Below are 16,650 nucleotides of genomic sequence, written 5' to 3'. Positions count from 1 at the left end.
TACTCCAGTCAACTGAATATAAAGGAAACTGAAGAGGCTTCTTTATAAGTAGTTGACTGCTACACAAAGGAGCGCCATTGAGGCAACCAACGGTGTCGGAGAGGAGAGAGGCAGAGAGGAAAAGGAAAGGCTATTTTAGTAACAGTGGGATTTTGAGATCCAATCAGTGGTGTCCAGGGGCCTCATGTATAAACGGTGCGTACGCACAGAAATGTTGCGTAAGGACTTTTCTACGTTCAAATCGCGATGTATAAAACCTACACTTGGCATAAAGCCGCGCACTTTTCCACGGTACCTCATACCTTGTCGTACGCAAGTTCTCCTCTCGGTTTTGCAGATTGGCGGCACCAAGCATCAAAGCAATGCTACTGTTCCTGTGTGCTTACTCTATATTTTCCTGATGCGGCTTTTTAAATACACTGAAACTAACCGCATATTGTTTATTAGTGTAACACATCTGATTGTAATTAACTTGTAACAATATAATGGTCCAGGGAATAGCCATAGTATTCCAAATACCATAACTGCTTTAGCATTGTTACTCTCACTGCACCTTCTTCTTTCAGATCCTCCAGTTAGGAGATGCCCCAGCGGATCATCTTTTTCCGTATTTCTCTCACTGCACCACTCGGAGTATTTATATCACGAATGTAATGGATCTGTGTCCAGTTGGAGGAAGAGAGCCGGTTTAAGAAGCAAGCAGTGATTCACACACATAGAGCACATAGAAGATCAAATACAAAACAAAGCATTTAACGTGCTACTTTAATTACGATGTGATTTGAGAAACTGGTTAATTAAACAATTTTAAGATGAAGTTTATAATGTTCTACTAAATGACAAAATAAACTACGTGATTAAAGTGGAAATGTCGAGATTGAAGTTGACATTTCGTGCTTTTTCCCCACCGTGTGCCTTTTTTCTCTGTACCCTAATAAACTTTCATATGACACTCAGACAGTGGGCTTACAACTCGCCTTTTCACGGCGACTTTGATATGTGACTTCTTTTTTATTTCCGGCACTGTGCGATTTTGTGAACGTGAGCTTTCAAGTTTCTCCAACACGCTATGTCACTCGATCAACTTCCTTTTGTTGATTATACCACGGTTTATTTGAACAAATAGTATGTTTTTCCTTTGCCTCCACTTAGTATTCGCTGAAATTCTTATATTTTCTCCCGTGCTTTTTCCATTGTCTTTTCACAGAAGGCTGAGCTTAAGGGCGATTTATATCATTTTGCATATTCAAAGAGGCGTAATTCTAGGAGGAGTTGGGGCGTTACATAAAGTGCATGCACGAGCGTTACTTTTCACGCTGATTTGGATTTATGTAGCGAAAGAACGTGGAAGTTGGAGTACGCACAGATTCCTGTACCTGGATTTTTCTGTGCGTAAGCACATTTCGGCTATTGTGCTTACGCCATGTTATAGTGCGAGTTCTATGCACGGTGTTATACATGAGGACACCAGGTGTTTGCAATCATTTCAAAATCCAGTGGCTGAAGCACTGCTGTGCATTTGGATGGGAGGAATTTAACACAAACATTATTTAAATGTGGAAGTATGCTGTCGGTAGAACATCAGTCAGAAGCCGAATCATCCCTTTCTCCTTCTTCATATTGTGAGGTTTCTGAACACTTTTGGGATTTCCCCCACTCCCCACCCAATGGGAAAGACACGCTGAAGTGCGTCCCGAAGTGCAATTGCAGCGTCTGTGGAAGATTGTTTGTCCGTTGCTGGGGCAGGGAAACAGCAGGCTCACAACGCTTCAATGAAGCGCCACAGAAGCAAATCCTAAAAGATCGGGGTCACGCTATAAGTCCCTGTCTTGCACCCCAAAACATGAGGCTTAGTCTCAGTAATTTACCAAAACCAGCTTTATTCAGCTTGAAACAGGAACAGCATGGTTATTTATTGTAGCGGGATCTGCCACTCTCCTATACAAAGACACAGCAGTCAGGCAGGGTTGTGGCCAAGTTAGTGACCAAGTAATACTGTTCCCTGCATTTACAATGTTCCTTGCATCACCCATCGAGATCTTTTGTATTTGCTTCGGTGAAGAGCAGCCCCAGCAATGGATAAACAGTCTTCCACAGATACTCTTCGGCACGCTGTCTAGTTGGGGGAGGTCTCAAGAGAGTTTAGAAACCTCACATTTTCTTGAATGAGTGCCGCATTAATAGGAATGTTTCTTAAATGAGCATCACTTAACCACATAAAAACTGCTTTTTGATGTGTTCAAATGCAGCAGTTTGTATACATTTACAACCAGAGATTTTTCTTCTTTTTTTTTGCTCAGTGTTTCAAGAAAGTTGACCGTGTTGATGGCGAAATTCCAAATTCACTGTCAATGTCTTTTTTCTTTTTGCCGCAATCGAGAGCTGCAAAAACGTACATTTTTTTTCTAATATATCCGTTTCTATAGGAGGGTGACAATGAGTTAAATTCCAATGGATGTTGACGAGCAATAAGCAAAAAGTATCACTAAAAACCACTGAAAAACAAAAACAGCAAAAAAATACAGTACAAGTAAAGTTCGAAGAAAGACATTTTTTTCTGTTTGGGGATCTTTGTGCACAACTGAGCTGCGACCACAGAAGTAATTGCTCTGTGGATGATTCATTCAAGCATTTCAAGGTCACTTCGTTTTAATTCAGTATCAGCTGAATGTACTTTGTAGTAATGAGATTTATATAGACTCGTGTCATATGGGGAAACTGTCAGGACCATAAAAATACTTCGTTGTAATGAAAATTTTGTTGTAAAGATATTTGTTGCAACAGAATTTTACCTATATACTTTTCTTAATATTATCACAGCTTAAGCTTTATATTCTTCCCTTGTCGCAGGGGCTCTTTGCTGGGATGTGTAAAAGCTTTAGGTGAAGGGACTGAGAGTTAACAAAAACTTGGAGCATGTCCTTAAACATAAACCCCAATCTTCTACTTGGGTAGATAAACGACAGGGATCCTGAAACGGACTATACACCAGCACCTTTAGCTGTATCTGTCTGAAACTTTAATTAATATGAATATCTCTCTAAGCAATAAAACATCTCATAGGTCATAACACAAAATTTGAAGTGTTTCACAAACCTTGGAAATAAAAAGCTTATTCCTTAACAAATAATAACTTCTCACTGCATAGAATATGCTGCAAGTTGAGGAAAACCATTACATCAGTAGCACTTTAGTTTAGGTACTGAAAAATACATGTATTGCTCATGTACTCTTCTGTTACAAGACCTTAAAAAGGCCTCTTTTGGTCTTCATAACACTTAGAAAACATCAGTAGATGGGTTATTCATTTCTATATAGTGTGACATATTGACATGATGGTAAAATGATGTGTTAATATGAAGGATTCACATGTCTTATACTAAATATGTAATATTAGGAGAAATGTGTCTCAGTTTAGCAACCTCAGACCACTCCAAAGTGAAGTTTTGTTTAGTAGGTCACATTGCAGAGATGAATTAACCCTTTACTGATGCTTTGTCACTATTTGTGAAATCAGTATGAATTCTAGGAACAGAAAGAAGTGCACTCCAGGGATCTAGAAGACTTTTCAACCAGAATTTGGCACATTTTTCCAATGCTTTATTAACAAAAGAGAGTCCTAAACCTTTAAGACTCAGCAGGGATGCCAGGTCTGATAAAGGGGACTCTTATCTGAAGACCCTGGCGCTGTTCTACTTCTGACCATGGAATTAAAACACCTCATAGCCTGTGGTTCAGAGAGGGCATTGGTGGAAGGAGAAGTACAAATACTCAAATGGCTGGTGAGATCTGAGGTCTAGCACAAGACACAGGAATTGGGAAGGAGAGGGATCTTGAGAGGTTTGCAAGTACATACATGGCATACATACAATTCCTCCTGTCTGTAAACTCCTCTTTTGTACGCATCTTGGCATAATTAACTTTATTTTTGTATAAATTGGCCACTTTCATGATATTCTGCATTCTGCTGTATCTTTATGCAATGTAATTCTGTACACTGTTGTAATGTTAGAATCTTACTAATTTTTCTTCCAGACAACATATTACTGTAAAATCTTGGTGCTGTCTCTAATGTATTTGGAAACATTTCATGATAACAGACAGATATATCATGATAAAATCTTCCTCTAGAATTTATCTAGCAGGAAAGAATGCCATTAAAGTGTCAAATGCTCTCAGATGATTTAAAGCCTAAGCACTCCATTATCCAAAAAGAAAATTAATGTAGAAAGTTAAAAAGGGTACAATTTGACCCCCTGTGAAACTTTGAGTGGTTCATCTAGTGTGTAAACATGTAATAGTAATAGTAATAAACGTGTAGGCTTCATTAACACAATGTTAAAATGTTTAAAGTATGACAGTGGAACTTTAAAAGATCTGTCTTTTGACCCTGCATCTCTTTCCAATAATTGTATTCTGACTATACTGTAGTGTAGTGAGGTATTGCATGAGCATTATGCACACCCACAGCACCCATTTATGTGGTGGTATTGTACAGGATGCACCATTTTTTGTTTAGAATCAACGTATGACAAAGTCTTAAAATAACTACAGAAGATGTTCCGTTCTTTTTAGAGATTCAGTCAAGGGGCTCGATTACACAAAGATCACAGTCACTGTCAGATAAATGAGAACATTTTTTTTAAGTCTGATCATCGAACACATAAAAATGTAATCCATTTTTACAGTTCCTATTAAAGCATAGGAGTTGCCCCATAATTGTTATTGGTCATTATTTAAGGGAGGTTGCCAGTTCTCGTGAAACGGCAGTCATCAAGATAAATGATTTCAGAACAGATCCATTCATTTGCCTCACTGAGCCAGAAGGTGATGTAGAGAAATGATCCTGTGATGTATAACCACTTCTAAGAGGTTGAGGATGTTTTCAGACATTGCATAGCACACTCTGTTTATGTACTTACATGTCCTTTCTCATTTTTATTTTGTGTGGGAAGACTACTTTTCTTTTTTTTTTTTTACCTACAGCGGCTCCTGGGATTGCATTTCTTCTGTCAGTATTTCACAGCAAGAACTGAATAAGACAAGATTACTGATACAGATTGAGGAGACTCCCTTCTGTTGTGTACGGTAAGCTATAATTTTTATACATCCATACTGATTTTACAAATTGTGATAATGTTATGAGTTTTAAATTTATCTTTCTTTAAAAACAGAAGGAAGAATCACATGTATGTGTAAATTCATTAACAGTCAATAAAGTACTTTTGAAACTGGAATGTGATAAAATAATTATGTGAAAATACACAGCATATGGGCAAAAACTGTAAACACGTAGGTTAACACTCTACATGGCAGTAAGTTATTAAACTGGGTTTGCTGTAGTTATAAAGTACACATTTGATTCAAAATGCAAGTATTACTTTCATAACCGGACTGCACTATTTGTAATTTAACAGTAATTGCTGGCTAAATGAAAAGAAATACAAGATCATAATAAATCACACATGATTTAAATACAGTAAAGACACTATATTAAAAATATTCTCTTTGCTAAAGGTGCCATATCGTTATACAATGTCTTTATCAACTCCTGTGAAAAGAACAGAGAAGTGGAGAGAAGATCCCGAGGAGTTTCGTAAAAGCCGTAGAATTTCCAAGAAAGTGATTTTGAACTGTTGTTTGGTGAAAAGGATTATTGATTGGGCTACACCTCCTACTAAAGGTACAGGAAAGAATGAAATGCATGGCTCTAAGGGTTAAAATGTGTTTTTAATGTGCACAAGACATTCTTGGATTAAAGTGACTCAATATAACTGTCTCTTTTACTTGTTGAAATGCTGTACATGAAATCAGAGATCAATTCACTGAATAAAAAAGTTGCTGATGGCTTTTGTTTCGGGGTACCACTGAAAACTAGAAAGAAGCTCATCTGTGTATTGTCACATATTATTTAAAAGGAATGACAAATACTGCTTAGGAGTAAGCACATTGAAAATATTATAATGAGTTGTTCTGAAAATGAATGTGTGTTTAGCCTTTGATATTTGCAGTTGTTCTGCCTTGCATTGCATTTTACTAATGTTTGTTTAGCATGGTTTTGGTTTAGAAATTTCTGCTTTTGTTGTGGAAAGCTTTTAAAACTTTTATTTAACTAAGCATCTTTATCTCATATTGGTCAGAAGGGTCCTTCCCAATATCACAGAACAGAACACTTTGAAGAGCCAAATCAAGGTAGCCTTTAAGGATTGTTTGTTTTTTTTATTAGGGAATGCTTTGCAGTTCCTACGACTGGCGTGATAAATACTGGGAAGACTTTACAACTAAAAGAGAATACATTTTTCACTCTAAATACAGTTACTACGAGTAGCAGCAAAACAGATGCCGTTCTGATTTTTTTAATGGATCCTTTCATTTTGTAGTAGTGCTGTTGAGCACTTAATGTAACATTAGGCTTGCTGTCATATTCTGCTCCTAACATCATTTGGCACTCTTAAAAATAAAAGTACCAGACTGGTTCTTCAGAGCGATGCCATAGGGTAACCACTTCTGGTTCCCTAAACACCCATTAGCATGAAGAGTCCAGAAAGAACCTTTATATATTTGGATTTGTAACAAGCTCCTCACAGTAAATAACCATGAAGAGATTGTAACAGATTTGTGAAATACCAGTAAGTCATGATCTTGAAAGGGACTCTTTCTGCATATACTAATGCATGCCAAGTCTGGGTTTTCTTAAACTATTAGTGTCCTTCTAAGTAGGCTACCATACATTAAAGGTTACCATGTGTTAGGAAGTTTTTCAAAGCACAAAGAACCAACTTCATATGCAAAGAACTCTTCCCAGTATAAAATGGTTGCTTGTCAAGAAATAGTTCTACAAGGAACCACACAACCCATTAAAGAACCATAAGACGGCATTAAAGAACCAGTGAACATGTAAAGCATTTTGTATGTGAGGACCCTTAATATATAGGGTGGTCCTGATCTAATTATGCAATTTTCACTACGCTATAACTTATTAAGTTTATTACATAGAAAATCACCCGAAAAATCCCGGACCATCGAGAAGTGTGCGAACTGACGACATGAAGAATCATCTTCAGGCCGAACTGGAATCTTCCCCGCATAAATCAAAGTCATCCAGACGATCTGGATCTGCATAATTAGATCTAGAACACCCTGTACTGTAGACACTGAAAAGATCAAAACTCTACTGCATCTTTAACTGTTTCTGTTAGAAAAAAGAAATGTGGGAAATCAGTGTGCTATTTTATCATTTGGATATAATTTCTAGGTGACTTTTTTATTATAAAGTTTAGGCCACTAAATTAGAAGATTTTCTTGGGGATATAATAGACTATTCTTTTATTAAATGCTCCTTAATGCTTTATCATATTTACATAAATATTTTTTCAATCAAAGTAACTCACAAATTAACATATAAAATGTTTTGTTAGTTGATTGTTAAATGCATATATACTAATTTACTTATTTTAAAACTTTCAGTGTCTCATTAAAGTACACTCTATGGTATGGTATCATATTTTTTAATTTTATTTTATTTTATAGTTTATTTCTTAAACATCACATTCCAAAGGGGGTAAGTTCAGAATTAGACAAGGAGATTCTGCACCCAGCATGCCGAAAAGCAGTGCAAAAGACACATGAATTGGGTTTCCTGGACCTGTGGCACTTGTACAACCCCAATATCTGCTCTGGTACATGATGGAGAAGCTCCTCTGGCTTCTTAGAGTATGGAAGGTCGGGAAACTTTAATACACTTGTGCCTGGCATGAGATATGAAAAATGTCCCTGACTGGCATCTTCTTTGTATACAATGTAGGGACAAAGTAGAAATGTTTATTAGAGTCAGTGCTGTCAGAGAGCCAATGAAAACAGTTGGGTAACTCACCCTTTCGATGTAAGCCAGGGGGTCAGGGGTGTAATGTGCCCAAAGAGCTATGGTGCAGATAGGTTTTTTTTTTGAGTATATGTATGATTATATGCATGTATAATGTATGATTTGATATATACCTCTGAGGGTAATTGTCTTTTCTTCTGACCTTTGGGGGTCAGAGTGCAGGGCCACTGGAGCAATTTTTGGTTAAGGGCCTTGATCAAGGGACCAACGGAGTAGGATCCCTTCTGGCAGTAATGACCTTTCAATTGGCAACCTTCCAGATACTAGCGCAGATCTTCAGCCTCAGAGCCGCTACTCCACCCAATCTGGACATCCATCTTGAGTTTCTAAAAATAAAACGTGACAATATCTGAGAATTGGGATATAAAATATTTGACCTCACCCTCATATAGCTGTTGAAGTTTAAAATCAGGACTTGAATTTAGAGTTAAACTCTCCTCTAGTGAAGTGGTGTGGTCACAGAAGTGTTGTAGGAGTTTTGAGTTTCTCTATATTCTGAATAAATGAAGTGAGCAAGGTGGCTTAGCTGTCCAGATGGGTAGATATTGTGCTCTGCTATACTGTCAGGCATGAAAGGGGTTCAATACAAGTTTATTGTTTCTGTATTTGTACTTTGTTAATTCCCTTAGAGAATTATCTCAAACAGAAAATGAAAGAAATTAAAAACAGCAGGAACAGCTGCCTAGCGGCTGTAAAGTTTGAACTCAGCCTTGCTTTTGTGGAACTTGCATCATTCTTCTTATATCTGTATGTTTGCTTTACCTAGAGACTCCGCTTTACTCTCACATCCCAAAGATGTGTCTTTAAACAGGCTCAGTGTTAATGCATGAAAGTGTGTGTGACAGAGCAATAGACCAATCAGTCCTCTGTCCAGTGTTGAATCCTGCCACAGATGTGGAGCTGCTGGAGTCGGCTCTGCTCCACCATAGCCCTAAAATTGATTTAACCAGTTTTGGACAATGGATAGATGGAGGTGTTGTTAGATTTATGTTCTAATGATGCCCCCTTTTTTCTTCTGTTCCATACAAATTAGAGCTCATAGCGAAAATGAAATATGAATAAATTGTATTTTGTTTCCTTCAAGACAGCAGGATGGTAAACAGTGTGTTGTTAAAGCTCATTTTTTTCTTTTTATTTTTGAGAAAAGAACCTTTGTGAGAAAAATGTAAATGTCATCATAAAGTATTTGCATTATTTTGTTTATCATTAGTTATGTTCAATTTGCAAGCATGGCTATATTAATCACTTCAGGCAGTTCTGCTAAAAAATAGTGTACTTTAATTGAACATGGAGTGTAGGTGGCAGGCTGTGATATTGCTACAAACGGTTATCAAAGAAGAAATATTTTTCAGTCTGTGTGCAGTGTCAGGGTTGTTGGGTATAAGTTATGTACCTAATCAGGGTAATTGCCAATAAAGCTTTACAATACACCCTGTAGTGCTAAGGTTCTGGAATCTCGTAACCTCAGATTGGACTAAGTAGGTATTGAAATCAGTTGAAGACATGAGAAGCAGTATATAGTGCATAGTTTCACAGTCCATGTAAACTCAAACTGTTTTCAAATATTTAAAAATAATTCAATAAATGGAAAGGCAAGCTACAACAATATACTTACTGGTATTTAATAGTGTGGGTCTCATGATGGTACTGTCCCGTAATGTAACTTTCTTAGTGCAAATCCCACACCCAGTCCTTGCATGTTCTTCTGTCTGTGTGTTCTCTTCCAGGTATTACAAATTACCTCCAGCATCCCCAAAGATGTGCATGTGAGCTTAACTGATGATCAAATGGCCTTGTGGGAGTGTAGTTGTGTACAAGACTGGGCTCTCTGTCCAGTGTGTTTCAAGGCTTATGCTCAGTGGGGTTAAAATAGACACTGTGATTTAGATTAAATGGGTTTGAAAACTTGACAAAATTTATTAATTGATTTAATTTCTTCAATGCCTGTTGTGTGCAGTTTGCATGTTCTCCCCATAGTTGCTTGGGCTTCTCCTTTAGGTACTCCAGTTTTCCTTCCACATCCATGAAGATTAGCTGACAATTTCAAATTGGCCGAGTGTGTTCAGTGTTTGTCCTGGACTGGTTCCTGCATTGAGCCCAGTGTTCCTGGGATAGTCCCTACCTCTTGTGACCCTGAATTAGAGCAAGCTTGATAATGTGGTGTAAATGTAAAGGAAACTGTAATAAATTATTCTTTATATTAGGCGTATCATTGAATAATTTGTTTTTGCACATTAATCTAGAAGACAATATGTGTCTATTATGCATCAGGGTCCCTCACCCTGATACACACAATAAATTAGAAATGTTAACAAGAATACATCATGGCACAAATAACGAGATGTCTTAGTTTAAAGTGTTAAGTGATTAGATTTAAATATTCAAGGTCTTCCTGGAACACAGCCAAATTATTATGAACAAGAAAGAGGTTTTGGACAGCGCATGTTTTTTTTTACTGAATGAAGTATTGATTTTCTACAGAAACCAAAAGTAGCACCATCAGGAGGTAGCTTTTGCTGCCTCATATTGATCCACATTTTTTATCAACTTATGGGTTAGCAGCATCTTAAAGTGGAGGATTTATGGCTCCAGTCAATGTATAAATGTTCTGCTGCACTGGTAAGCTCCCTAACATTGTGCTGATATAAACATTATGAGAAAGCTGCTGAATAAATTAGAATGTCATAAATTACAGCTCACTGTTTGCAAAAAATGCTTTTGTGTTTAATCATTCTCTGCATTGTGGAAAAGACTTGATGACTGTGAAGCCTTTACAAAAATCTAAATAATGTAATTGAGGATAAAATGCAACCCTTGCTGAATACGTTTTAGTAAACAGCTCCCTCACAATATTTTTACAGGGTGTTAATTTATTTTTATTAGTAATAGGGCACTATATTTTACTTTTTATATTGGCTATTTTTTAGTGTTTAATGTTGATTATGTCTATATTGGCTGCTGTTACAATGAATGAAATGATAATGGCACGAAATTATTTAAACCTTATCACATATTTGCAGATGAATTAGGATTGCATAACATTATGTACTTTATGTTGATTAATGAGCATTACATTTTCTAAAGATATTTATGATTCAGTTTTACAATGTAATGCACCTCACAAAAACCATATCACAGCTGCTTTTGAGAATAATGTGATCTCCTAAAGCTCACCCTGTCTCAGTCAACACTTACTATTATTAAGCATACATTCGCAAACTGTCTTAATCCAAATCACCGCGTGGAGGCTGGAACATATCCCAGCAGCACTGGGCACAAGGCAGGAAAGAGAACCGGACAGGACAAACATATCCATACACAACCAATTTGAAATCGCTAAAGTTTCTTCGGAGATATGAGAGTACTGTGAGAAAAACCCAGCATTGCACTACTGTACATTCATATTGGATTTTCCCTTAAAAAAGCAATGTTTTTAAATGCAAAGAAAAAATGTAAACAAGTTTTTAATTAAAGTAAGTACAAGTGTTTAGAACCCCTTTGTTACTCAATGTAAACACAAATGTCAATCGTAAAAATTCTGCAGACAGAACTTGACTGGGCCCGGGTTAATACTAAGCTCTTACAGAGCCATAGTGACTGTAAATTTTTCTTCCAGCCAATTTATTAATTAAAAGCAAATTCTTGCTGTTAAAGGAATATTTCACCTTATTACAGATGGCTTACCTCAGCTCTTTGTTTGCGGGCTCAGGAATTACTAGTTCAGCAGCCTGTTTTTTTGTTTTTTGAACTCCAGAAAATTTGTGAGTTCAGTTCTACCGGTCTAGATAGAGAAGAGATTGGATGATGTGGAGATAGTGAATCAGGATGTGCAACAGATTACCAAGGAGGAAGTAAGGACGGCTATGAAGAGGATGAAGAATGGAAAAGCCATTGGTGGAAGAATGGAGGTGTTTAGGAGAGATGGCAGTGGAGTTTTTAACCTGATTGTTTAATAGAATCTTGGAAAGTGAGAGAATGCCTGAGGAGTGAAGAAGAAGTGTACTGGTGCCGATATTTAATAATAAGGGGGATGTGCAGGACTGTAGTAACTACAGGGGGATAAAATTGATGAGGACAGCATGAAGTTATGGGAAGGAGTAGTGGAAGCTAGGTTAAGAAGTGAGGTGATGATTAGTGAGGAGCAGTATGGTTTCATGCCAAGAAAGAGCACCACAGGTGCGATGTTTGCTCTGAGGGTGTTGATGGAGAAGTTTAGAGAAGGCCAGAAGGAGTTGCATTGCGTCTTTGTGGACCTGGAGAAAGCATATGACAGGATGCCTCGAGAGGAGTTGTGGTATTGTATGAGGAAGTCGGGAGTGGCAGAGAAGTATGTAAGAGTTGTACAGGATATGTATGAGGGAAGTGTGACTATGGTGAGGTCTGCAGTAGGAGTGATGGATGCATTCAAGGTGAAGGTCAGGGATCTGCTCTGAGCCTTTTTTTATTTTCAAATACTTGAGATCAACAATACAGAGAGTAATGGGGATTGTGGAAGAGAGGTGGAAAAGAGAGTGCAGGCAGGGTAGAATGGGTGGAGAAGAGTGTCAGGAGTGATTTGTGACAGACTGATATCAGCAAGAATGAAAGGGAAGGTCTACAGGATGGTAGTGAGACCAGCTATGTTATATGCTTTGGAGACGGTGGCACTGACCAGAAAGCAGAAGACAGAGCTGTAGGTAGCAGAGTTAAAGATGCTAAGATTTGCACTGGGTGTGATGAGGATGGACAGGATTAGAAATTAGTACATTACAGGGTCAGCTCTAGTTGGATGGTTGGGAGTCAAAGTCAGAGAGTCGAGATTGCATTGGTTTGGATATGTGCAGAGGAGAGATGCTGGGTATATTGGGAGAAGGATGCCAAGGATAGAGCTGCCAGGGAAGAGAAAAAGAGGAAGGCCTAAGTGGAGGTTTATGGATATGGTGAGAGAGGACATGCAGGTGATGGGTGTAACAGAACAAGATGCAGAGGACAGAAAGATATGGAAGAAGATGATCCGCTGTGGTGACCCCTAACTGGAGCAGCCGAAAGAAGTAGAAAGATGTTCTACCGGTCCACCTGCGTATTCATTGACCGAGTCTCTATGCTTTTTTCCCTTTTCCCTTTCCTTTATCAAGATGTGGGATTGAGGCCTTAAAAACTTTTATAAAGTATCTGGATGATACATAGTGACAGCTAAATCACTAAGCCAACAAGCCTGATGGACGGAATGGTTTCTGCTTGTTTGTCAGGTTTTTTTATGTTAACGTTCCTGTGTACTTAATCATGAACCTGAGAATTCTGGAAATATAGTGATTCAGCATGTCAGCTTAGATGTATGTGTAGTTTAGGTTTTCTTATGACGTTAATCTGCATCCACCTCTGAAAGTAGGCCCTCCAACCTGCAAGGAAAACCTAGGGGTTGGTGGCAGAATTGGCACTCCAGCCATCATAAAATATCTCACACTGATCCACTCCATCTGAATTAGTGTGGTGCTGAGGTGTCACCCATTACATGACTGCACTCGGATCCTAAACTGGGATCCTGAGGTGGTTTATTATGTGGTGGGTGCGGCAACACGCTATATCAGCGCATGCTCCTAACCGCCTCCTCCTATTTCAATTATTATTTTTTATTTTATTATGTCACTTTCTTTATATTTGTATTTATGTATTGTTTCATTCCATGTGCTCTATGATAGTACGCCAAGAGACAGCACCATAATGACGTCACCTCCCCCTGCCTAGTTAAAGGAATTCTCGACTTAAAACTATTTTTTTTTGTAAGTTAATTATCCTGTGTAGTTTGTGGTGGTGACTGAAAAAAATTATTAATATTATGTTTTCATGGAGAAATTACATGTGAACTATTCAAATTGCACAGGACCCAGCAGTGAGCGATTTCAGACAATAGAAAATGTTGTTGAAAATATCCATGGAATATATTGTAGAAAAAAAAAATTCTCACATACAGTAACTCGTGTTGCATAATCTGGCGGTCCGTTAAAATGCTCAAGACACATTTGTTGCTAATATACTCTTATTAGTTATTTTCAGGAGATGTACACACAAAACAAAAAACAGGAAGGAGGTTTTTTTCCCACAATGCTGTTATTTTCCATTGAAGTAACACAAGTTATATGAAAATTGTCTCTGAAAAAAGACACACTTGGGTATATAAAAATATTATTATTGAGTTTGATGGATGGGCTTGAGGGTTTATTACAACATACACAAACAACTTTGAAATATATAGGTGTCACGCTCTTGTATACATGCTTAAATGCCAGTTCCCCCATTTTGTGTCTAGCCCAGACTGGCTAGTGTGGACTGGGTGGGTTGGGGTGAGCTTCTTCTGAAATGGCCAGTGAGGGTTTTGGCCTGCTTTTTGTGGTGCCAGGCCCGCTGCCAGTGGGGGACAAACGGGACTCTGGTCCGGGGCCCTAACGGAAGAGGGCCCCTTCACGCTTGATTTTTTTTTATGCTAATGTTGTATGCGTAGATATATATTCAGACAATTATTCAAGTTACATGTAATAGAAAAGTTAAATCATTTAGCTTACAACAATACAAGTGAGTGTTTTAATAGCCGCACGCTCCACGCAACTAGATATCATGCTCGTGTCGTGTGAAGCATGCTTGTCAAAGGGGGCCGGCAGCGGCACGCTTCTCAAAGACAAAGGAGAGCTGACGCCGTCGTCCTTGAGCTTGACGTTGAGTAGTATGTTTGTTGTACAGGGTACGTGGATAATGGATTGACTTCGCCACTGTAATTGAATACTTCCGTTTCACACACACATGCGCTGTTCTATCTCAGACAACAGCGATATTGTTGTGCACTGTCGTGGATGTTGACGTGTATGGTGTAGCAGAAGTCCGTCTCCGTAGTTTGATAATTCATTCGCTTGGGTGTTTATTGTTGCTTTTAAAGCAGTGACGAGTGTGCGTTGGTTTTGTGTGTATTACTAAAGATTCTGGATCACCTGGATTTTTTGTAAACTTTGAAGTTTGATACAGCAAGTTACCATACTGATTGTACACCATGTAGATAACCCTAACCATTACTATATATTAAAATGTTCCGATGTTACTCCTATTCATTTCATTGGTATAATTGTACCATTACACGTTAGATAATACATAGGCCTATCTCATTAATGTATTGTTTCAATTTCGCTACGAGCTTCCGTTAGCACTGGCTTTCCTTCTCGCAGTCAAACTTTGATGTGCGAGAAGGATTAACTCATCAAGTATGGTATTCATAAATGCAGCATTGTCGCTGTCAGATAAACTATATTTCTATCATTTTGTATACGTATTTTGGCATGTGGGGACCCGGGGGAAGGCAGAGGGGCCCACATGTACCCAATTGTCTGGGGCCCAAATATTTCTGGGGGTGGGCCTGGTGGTACCTTTGGAGGCCTACACATACCGGGTGCAGCAATGGTATAGGATCCAGGTAAGCCTGGACCCACCCTCTTTTGTAGTATCACTTTTTATGTTTTTTTTTCTCTCAAATGAAAATGATCCAATACAGCATACATGCATTTTAATATGCATACGCACCCCCCTGGATTAAAATATCAGTTTATTATAAACTTAGACAGAAAGTGCATATATGGGTGATGATTAAATGGCATATGTCTTTGTAAGATTGTAAATTGATTTTAAATATTAAAAATCACAGCTACTTCAAACATGGAACATTAAGAGGAATCTTTCAGCTAGTAACTTGCTTAATTTACTTGTCAGGGTAGAATCTTGTTTGAGAGAAACGCAAATGGAGAAAAATAAGTGAAAACTGATATCTTCACAAAAAGCAAACTTTTAGGCTTTATTAAGAGAATGAAAACAAATAGAACTACAAAACTGGCACTGAATACTTCAGCAATGTTCCAACAGCAAGTGAAAGCGCCACTGCTAGCTGTGCTAACTTGAGCAATTGCTTTGCAACGAATGCTTATACTGAGTGTGCTGGAATAATTACAGACACTCTTCTGCCAGATATTAAAAGACCGGCCAGGTCACAGATTGTCTGATATTCACAGGCCACTCACTCAATCTTCTATTACAGCCAGTAAGGTGAATAGTTTTGTGGCTCACTGATACAGCAGAAAACAGTGCAGGGATGGAATATGGGATATTGAAAGATGAGAATTTGGCATTTTTCTAGTAATCTGTTTGAGGAAAGAAGCACTTGTGCATTCAGAGACTAGAAACAAACACATCAGGTGTGCACAGATGAATGACAAGGAATGGCAAAATGGTAATCCACCTGTTTGGTGTTATATAAAGCTACTGGTCAGTGGTCAGAATTATAACAGATATTTTTGGGTCTGTGCTGTATTATTAAAAGGTGGGCAGTCAGTTTATCTTCACCATTATTAAGTGGATTTAAATTTGTGTAAACAAAAACAATTCAAACTAAAAAAAAACAAAGGTACCAATTTATGTAGGTATGAGTGGACTTCTAATTTTTTTTTTCAAAATGAATGTATATTTAGCAGTAATAAAATTTACATTAGACCCATTTCTGTCAAATTTTGGCCAACTCTTTAATGCAAATATGGCATGGCTGGTGTCTCACACTCTTCTTGCCATGGTCCTGACTCCTGCACTTAACAGTTACACGCAAACAGTATGGTACTTTGGCTCATTGAGAGAAAAATCATTCCCTGGTCTTATTGCCTTGCTAGCATCACCTACAATTTATCATAAAGGTGACAATTTTAGATGTGCTTTGATAATTCAACTTTCTCCTACATGCTATACAAATTAAATTTTTTTCAACA

At 37.9% G+C, this 16,650-nt stretch overlaps 1 protein-coding gene across 2 annotated transcripts in view; it reads left to right on the top strand.

Moving 5' to 3' along the window:
• Positions 1–4,812: 4,812 nt before the first annotated feature.
• kcnip4a (potassium voltage-gated channel interacting protein 4a) overlaps positions 4,813–16,650 on the top strand; it is a 1,100,580-nt gene continuing 1,088,742 nt past the window's right edge. The window contains exons 1-3 of one of the 2 annotated variants that reach the window (XM_039751572.1): positions 4,813–4,827; positions 4,987–5,088; positions 5,518–5,683. In XM_039751572.1, coding sequence (XP_039607506.1) covers positions 5,536–5,683 — 148 coding nt within the window. In that variant the 5' untranslated portion in view covers positions 4,813–4,827; positions 4,987–5,088; positions 5,518–5,535. Of the gene's footprint in view, positions 4,873–4,986; positions 5,089–5,517; positions 5,684–16,650 lie in introns of both variants that reach the window. The other variant, XM_039751571.1, reaches the window with a different exon arrangement.

Source organism: Polypterus senegalus, chromosome 4 (genome assembly GCF_016835505.1).
Source record: "Polypterus senegalus isolate Bchr_013 chromosome 4, ASM1683550v1, whole genome shotgun sequence".
Taxonomy (NCBI): domain Eukaryota; kingdom Metazoa; phylum Chordata; class Cladistia; order Polypteriformes; family Polypteridae; genus Polypterus; species Polypterus senegalus.
This window is presented reverse-complemented; position numbering and strand designations above follow the sequence as displayed.